This window comes from Panicum virgatum, chromosome 2K, assembly GCF_016808335.1.
Source record: "Panicum virgatum strain AP13 chromosome 2K, P.virgatum_v5, whole genome shotgun sequence".
NCBI lineage: Eukaryota > Viridiplantae > Streptophyta > Magnoliopsida > Poales > Poaceae > Panicum > Panicum virgatum.
In genome coordinates, this window is record NC_053137.1 from 63,041,680 (window position 1) to 63,049,546 (window position 7,867).

The following is a 7,867-nucleotide window of genomic DNA, read 5'->3' on the forward strand; positions in this document are numbered from 1 at the left end:
GTCCCGCTCCCGCAACTCGTCCTGTCGCAGTCGCAACCGCCGCGGCCGGCCGGCACGCCCCGTGCTCGGTCAGCGTCGTCGCTCCCTCCCGGCCGAACCGAAGCCGCGCGAGACCCCCTCCCTCGCGCAAACCTTGCTCCTCTGTTTTTCCCGAAAAAAAAAACTTGTTCCTCCCTCGCGCCGAGTTGCAGGACCAACTAACCTGGGCCTCCGCCGGTTAGAGGCCTGCGTTCACCGGGGCAACGGGGTCGCATTCTCTCATTTGGGCCACACGGGCAAGAAAGAGCCGCCACGGCTGAGTATGTGTCGTGGTCCGTGGGCTCTACTTATAGTTCAGAGCGGCAAATTATTCTGAATGGAAAAAAGTCATTTTTACTGAACTTTGGGCCGAGTTTATTTTTTCTCCCTGAACTTTAAAACCGGCCAACCAGTCTCCTCAGACTCCCAAAACCGGTCGCAGGACCTCCTTAAGCGGGTTTGAGGACAATTTTACTATCTTTCTTTTATATTTATTTTAATTTAATCTTTGAAAAATCATAGTAAATCATAAAAAAATCATAAAATAAAAAATCTAATTTTTTTGGACTCCATATGAGTAGATATATACAGTGAATATATTATAGGTATACTTTAGTACATATTTTTTACTATATCTTTAGATATATACTTTTTTGTAATTAATTTATATCTACAGTTTCCGTCATCCAATTATTTTGAAATTTTTATGGTGGGCTAATCATTATATGATTGAGTTGTAGTAAAACATTTATGATTATTGGATCATGTATGACTGAGTTATAGATTTATCTACGTTTATCTATAGATTCGTCTAGATTTTTTATAGATTTATCTAGTTTATATAGATAAATCTATAGATCAGTCAGACATTATCCAATAATTATAAAATTTTTACTACCGCTCAATCATATAATGATTAGTCCGCCATAAAAATTTCACCATAATTGGACGACAAAAACTGTAGCTATAAATTAATTACAGAAAAGTATATATCTAAAGATATAGCAAAAAATTTGTACTAAAGTATAACATATGATATATTCACTGTATTTATCTACTCATGTGGAGTCCAACAAAATTAGGTTTTCTATTTTCTATTTTTTATAATTTTTTGTGATTTTTCAAAGATTCAATTAAAATAAACGTAAAAGAAAAATAGTAAAACCGCCCTCAAACCCACTCAGGGAGGTCCTGCGACCGGTTTCGGGAGTTCGAGGAGGCTGGTCGACCAGTTTTAAAGTTCAGAGAAGAAAAGTGGACTCGGCCCAAAGTTCAAAGAGGCAGAAAAGACTTTTTCCTTCTGGATGCACATCATAGCAGCACATGCTTCTGAATCATGGCTGTCGCAAAACGTCCTAGTGGCTGGTTTCAGAGTTCAGGCTCGCGGTTGCAATGCCAGCCGACGATGAACAGGCCAACAACACGACGCCCTTTTCGTTCCATTCTCAGCGAGGCGCCATCCGGAGATCCAGTACCAGTGCAGCGGAGCATGAGCACAATGAACTACATATTCGATGAATTTTCATCACCAGTAACATACTAGAACTGTAGGCTTCTCAAGCTTGTCGGAGACGGCATTGCGGACCAAATCTCTAGCTAAATGAACAAATCTTTTGTCTCGGTTCAGAGTTCAGACTTGCAGTTGCAATGCCGGAGATACCTACCGAGCGGTTGGATCGATAGTTGCCAGCGAGGCGCTAGTGCGGCAGAGCACGATGACAGATTATTTGATTTTACCTTTTCTTTACAACGGCTACCTTTACAACAATCGAGCCATGGTGCGGTGGTTATTGGTTCCGACTGCAGGATGGTCTGAATATTTTATCAACCACAACGGCTCCTCAGCTGTTAAATGCTCCTACACAAAAAGGATATAAACATAGGCCGTCCTCGGGGAATCTAAAACCCACGCCGAAGTCATACAAATCTAGTAGACGCACAGTTTCTCAATTTTTGCTGTGAGCTGGGACCATCAATTTTTGTTGTGAGCTGGGACCATCTCATGTTGTTTATGTTTCAGTCAACAGTTCAATCGTCAGCAGCAGCAGTTGCCAGTTCCCGGACTCTGACAGTAAAGGCCATCAGAAACTGACATGCTCTCCACATCTCTATGCATCAAGCTTCTCCAATCAAAAGAAATGGTCAAACATTTGCTCTCACTTGTCCACCTTTCTTCCTGTTACCATATAATCAGGCAACCATCAATTGTGATTCGCAAACAAGTATCAGAGAAAGCAACAGGGGCAATGCACAGAGAAAAGGTATATAGTAATTCTGAAACACAATTACCTCTCCTGAACCATGATGTTCGAACGACTTGTCGGATGTGGCGCTCATGCTTCTGCAAAAGTTCATCGATCTTGTGTGACTGGGACAACAAAGGGCCTGAGTATTCAACCTTCTCTTCTTGATCATGGTCACCCTGAAGTTTCAAATGGCATATTAGTTACAACTTTGTTGATATGAAGGTAGAAACCAATATCAAGTAAATGATTGAATCAACTCACCTTGAAGCTATTCTTTGATGAGAGGGTGCCCCCAAGATACATCGCGTTTGAGAAGTTCTGAGAGTGGTAAGTGTCACAAGAATCGAATGAATCTGGGCGCTCTAGCTGTGACCACTTCTTCAGAACTGCACGCTTTGCTACATCATGAGGCTCCCGGTCTCGGACTTTGGAGTTGACCCGTGATATTGATATTGGTACATCTCTGCTAGGTAGCTCCCTCAGGCCAATGTTTTCTTTAGCTTGGGACTTGCTGTCCTGATCGGCGTCACCAGGAAATTGGCCTCTTGAACTAGATCTTGTCCGTGATCTAGCAAAAGAGCGATCCTCCTGTGGTCTTTTGGCCCATGCAAAGCCACTAGATGAAGAAACACTCAATGGCCCAGAGAAAGGGACTTCCTCCCGTGAGCCGTTCTTAATATGCCGAGTCCTTTCTCTAACATGGACAGGCATTGGTTGTATGTCTGCAAATAGCTTAGCATCACCATTCAGTTTCACACGATCCTGTATTGTGCCATCCTTGGTTCCATTTACATTGGTTTTGGACTCCTAAAACAAGAAAGAAAAGCACGAGATTTGAAGAATAATGTTACCATCAAATTAAATATTCAAACAGCCGAGCTAAATCGATCTTCTGATAACAATTGATGAAGCATCCAGCCATAGACAAAAGAAGGATACCTCTATGTTATTTATTTGCTTAGGTACTGCACAAGGTTCTCTTGCAGCTCTGCTGAGCCTTGAGGACTTCTTGGATGCTTCGGTGCCATGCCCTCTGCTGGCTTTTCTCCTGGAAAAAGAAAAGAAAGAGAGAAATTAAGGTTTTCGCTAGATTATGTCAGTGTTCAAGTTTAAACTTAAAAGGAAGAACTTTTTTTGGTCCAACTTCCAGTTATCAAGATTCCTACTGATATCAACACGACTATGTTCCAGTGTTGGGAGCTGCTCGGCAAAAGATGGTATTTCAATTTGTGAAACATTTGTACAGAAGCAATAAATAATAAATAACAGATCCCCAGTTTCCTTTTCCTTTTTTTTTGCAGAAACAAATCCTCAGTTTCTGACTTCCTTTTCTCCAAAAAACTGGTTCTACATTTAACAAAGCCTACCTGAGCGCATCTTCTCGTAACTTTGCATCCATCTCCTTGCTAGGTGTATACTTAGGCAAGCTCCAAGGTTCACATGCATACGGTTTTGTCCTGAAAAACTGTACAAAAATAAACAGGATAAATCGTCCACTATCATAAGCTGTGCGGTTCCTATAGAATTTACAATATGAGAAAATAACTATTGATGGATGCACCAAACTAAATGAAAGTTGCACTTCTGCATTGCTCTTTTGAAAATTTAACTTACAATATTACAATTCAGATGATCTACAATACAAGCCTAATAGTTTGAAAATCTGTTATATTCTTCAACTATTTTTTTTGATAACAATATGAATACAAACTAATATTTTCCTGATGCATAACAAAAAGAAAAAGGCAGTAGAATAGATCAGCGAATTTCAACAAATCAACACCTTAAATTGCAAAGTCCAAATACAATGGTTTTCTCCAATACGTCGTCATTTGTATGTTTTTCTAAAACAATGCAGGACAACTGTGTTTATGTCACCATTTATACATAAGAGTAAAGGATATTACATGATGCAGTCTTACCTCAGATGAAAGAGCACCTGATGCAGAGCCGCGCTTGTAGGGCTCCACCGACAGAAGAGTTTCTAGTAAACTCAATGCATTTTCTGGTACCTCTTTAAAAACATCTCGAAGGGTACTAGGATATGGATGATGCGGTTTAAATATTGTTGCATGAGGTAACTTCGACTTCTTCCAATAATCATCAGCAGGGGAACCACATAGCTTAAAAATCTTGTGCAGTTGTTCCACCTGGAAAATGGAAGAGATTCTGTATCATACTTACACACTAGAGAATTTAAAACTCCTGGCAAACTAAAGCGGGATATTATATTAAAAAATAGAAAATAGAAAGAGGACACAGAATGAAACTTTTGTTTTCTAATGAATCAGGATTGGAGGAAAACCACAAGTACAGAATCTGTTACAGAACCAGATCCCACAAAAACATGATGAACCAGGCCGACCAGCAGATGCAGGAAATGAACTCTATTAATTAATGTAACCAAGTAATTACCTCGGTTCTTCCCTGCAATATAGGTTTGCCACGGAACATCTCAGCAAATACACACCCAACACTCCACAAATCAACAACTGCATCATAGTGAGTTGAACCTAGTAGCAGTTCAGGCGGTCGGTACCACAGTGTAACAACACGGCTGGTCAAGGGATGGTTTTTGCTCGGATCAAAGTAATTAGCAAGACCAAAATCAGCAATCTTTAGAATCCCTTCATTATTCACGAGCAGATTTGCACCCTTGATATCACGATGAACTACACGACGTGAATGGCAATGCTCCAGCCCTGACAGTAACTGGTTCATGTAGCACTTGAGCTGCAGTAGGTGACTGTCAGAAAACCCAGGCTAACAAAGTGTAACGCCAAAGCTGAACTGAAGACAACATATTTTGCTTAAACATACCTGTGCTTCAGTGAATTTGATGTCTGGGGAGGAGCAAAGTCCAGCAAGATCGTGCTCCATGTATTCAAAAACTAGATAAAGGCTGCATGACAACCGAGAAGTAATCAAGCCTTCCAGTTTCATGACATTTGGATGATCAAGCCTTCTTAATATTTGTATCTCCCTTGCCATGAATCTAACACTCTCTGGCTCAAAATTGTCAAATCGCACCTTCTTCAGGGCAACAATCTTTCCTGTCTCAAGGTCCCGTGCCCTGAATACACTGCTATAAGTGCCTTGCCCAACCTACACACACAATGCAAGAAACAGAAGTGGTCAGACCTTTAGAGGAGATAACAAACATGTATCTAGACAAAATTGTCATATATAAACACTGAGGAAGGAATGCAGGTTGACAAATCGTTCAGCATAGAACACAATTTATTGCCCTTGTTTCCCAATTATCTCTCCGTGATTATGATGATCACATAGAAGAAATGGTATAAAGAGGTCAATACCCTGCCAGAAAAGCATTTCTACAATGGACACGACTAAGCCATGTGATGCCTCATAGGAGACACCAGATCACCCAAGTCACATCCCTTTTCTCCCCTATATCCTCATAGCAATTGTGGCTTATACTAGTTTATTGTTCATGTCGTAATCCATCACCAATAATGTACTACTGAACAAACAAATGATAAAGGACACCAGAAAGATACCAACCAGTTAGACCAAATTTCAGTCCCAACAACTATCATCCTTCAAAAGTTCCACATGCACGCAAAATTTTGCCATGGAAAATGACCCACGAGCTATTGAACTGAACCAGTCACGAAATCTCAACCGAAATGAAATCACCCAGGAAAACTCAGGCGAAAGCTCCACAGTACCTTCTCCAGCTTCTCGAAGGAATCGGCCTTGAGCGGGATCCACCCCTGGATGGCCTCCCCGGCGACGGCGCTGAGCCACGGCGGCCACCCGGCCGACACCTGCTCCCCCTCCAGGCTCTTCCGCAGGCTCCGCAGCCGGAAGCTCCGGGACGCGGCCGGCACGGCAACGACGGCCTTCCCCTGCTCCTCGGCGTCGTCCTTGACCTTGTCCGACGACCTTCTCGCCGCGGACGACGAGCTGCGCAGGGAAGACACGGCCGCCGCGGGCACCGGCAACGGCACCGGACCCGAGGGCACCGGCGCGCGCGGCTGGCTCCGGTCCCTGAGCGCGCCGGACGAGTCAGCCGCCGGCGTCACCGAGACGGCGTTCTTGGACGCGACGCAGCCCATCGCGGCGGCGCACTACCAGCAGCACCAGGAGGCGCCACCAACCATACGCCGAGGTCGCGCACGGGCACGGACCAAGACCGGCGCGTGATCTTGAAGAGGCGGCTCCTCCTTCGCCGCTCCCAACCTCCCCCTCCGTCACGGCAGCATTGGGCTGAGAGCCGGCGGCCGCGGCGCTAAGAATCAGAACAGGAAATCTGACCCGTTCGCCCGCCAACCACAGGCGTCACGGCCTCACGGGTCGAACACGGCACAAGTCAAGAACACGCCGGGAGGCCCGGGATTGACCTGGAAGGCTGGAAGACCAATTAATGATTCGACTATGACGCGGCGCGAGACATCACGAAAAAAAGAGGAGGGGGCGCCAGACTGTGTTGAGCACCACCACCGGTCACCGTCGACGGACCGCCACGGCGACGCTTCCCCGTGATCGCGAGGGGTGGTCGGTCTGCGCGGCCGAGAACGGCGAAACCGTCTCCCCCCGCCGCCGGCCAGAAAAGGAAGGCGCCAAATCCGTCCGGAGAAACGGCAGCGGGTGGGGGGAGCTCGCTCGACTCGATCAGAGGAGCCAGCAGGGGAGGGGGGTAGTGTGGGAAGGGGAATCGGAGCGGGGGGGGGGGGGGGGGGGGGAGGCTGCCTTAAAAGGTCGACGATGCCACGGGACGCGCTGGGGGGAGTGATGAGATTTTCCGCGCACGCTTCTCTTTTGGGGAGGAGTCGTTGCTGTGCCTGGTGCCTTTGATGAGCGCGAGTGCCTTTGATGAGCTCAGGCGGGGGGGGGCCTCGGCGACTCGGCAAGGCGCCGCGCCCCTGTTCTTGTAGTGAGATTAGCGGGGCGGCGTAGGGCCCGACCACCACCGCGGCGGCAGCCTTTTAATTTCTGGAGACTTTTCGGGTTGGGCCCTGGGTTTCCCAGGTATTCGAGCGTACCGCCACCATACCTCCTGCGGGTGGATGGTGGCCAAATTCGTGTCTCGCCGATGATCCCCCGTACGGCGGCGCGGTACCGGGCGGTCCGTACCGGTTCCCGGACGGGGCCGAACAGCCGCCGGGCGAGCGGGCTGGTCTGGTCCCGGCTCGCTTGAATGCGAGGCGATTCTCGTTGGGAGTGAGAGACCGAGAGCCCTCTCGCTTCGCGCGGAACCGCCACCCGAACCGGCGCTCCCTCACTGGAACGAACATTTCGAGCGCTTGATTAGGTGGAGAAGAGAAAACACGGTGGCCCTGGCCCCCTTCCGAAAGCGTGCCGGCAGCGGATCAAACCCCTCCGGTCGGGGAGCCCGGACCCCTCCCAGCGCGATAGGCCAGCTTACTTCACGTCTCGCTCAGGTTCGCCGCCCGAGCAGGTTGCTTTCATCGTCGAGTCGTCTCCCCACCTGCTTTCTCCACGGCGTGGCAGGTGGCCAGGTGCCTGTGCCTCCCCTCCCTCCTCGGCCCGTCCGTGACGAGACGAGACGAGACGGCGGCCGGATCATCGACCCGTCCACGACGCCCGCCACCCACGCCTGGGCGCCGCGGCGGTGT

General features: G+C 47.4%; 1 protein-coding gene across 1 annotated transcript; it reads right to left on the reverse strand.

Annotated features, from left to right (window-relative positions):
- Window positions 1–1,716: 1,716 nt before the first annotated feature.
- LOC120693621 (protein IMPAIRED IN BABA-INDUCED STERILITY 1-like) lies at window positions 1,717–6,951 on the reverse strand. Its single transcript, XM_039977019.1, has 9 exons — window positions 5,957–6,951; window positions 5,085–5,369; window positions 4,680–4,997; window positions 4,187–4,414; window positions 3,632–3,729; window positions 3,204–3,312; window positions 2,526–3,071; window positions 2,308–2,440; window positions 1,717–2,194 (listed from the first exon to the last, which is right to left on the reverse strand). The coding sequence occupies exons 1-9, from the start codon at window positions 6,344–6,346 to the stop codon at window positions 2,175–2,177; spliced, it is 2,127 nt and encodes a 708-aa protein (XP_039832953.1). The 5' UTR covers window positions 6,347–6,951; the 3' UTR covers window positions 1,717–2,174.
- Window positions 6,952–7,867: the final 916 nt, after the last annotated feature.

Excerpts from the sequence above, each read along its gene's own strand:
- LOC120693621 (XM_039977019.1), bottom strand. The coding sequence starts at position 6,346 with ATGGGCTGCGTCGCGTCCAAGAACGCCGTCTCGGTGACGCCGGCGGCT. Across the intron at positions 5,370-5,956 it reads CCTTCGAGAAGCTGGAGAAG|GTTGGGCAAGGCACTTATAG; the intron begins GTACTGTGGAGC and ends TTGTGTGTGTAG. Across the intron at positions 3,730-4,186 it reads CAGGTGCTCTTTCATCTGAG|TTTTTCAGGACAAAACCGTA; the intron begins GTAAGACTGCAT and ends ATTTTTGTACAG.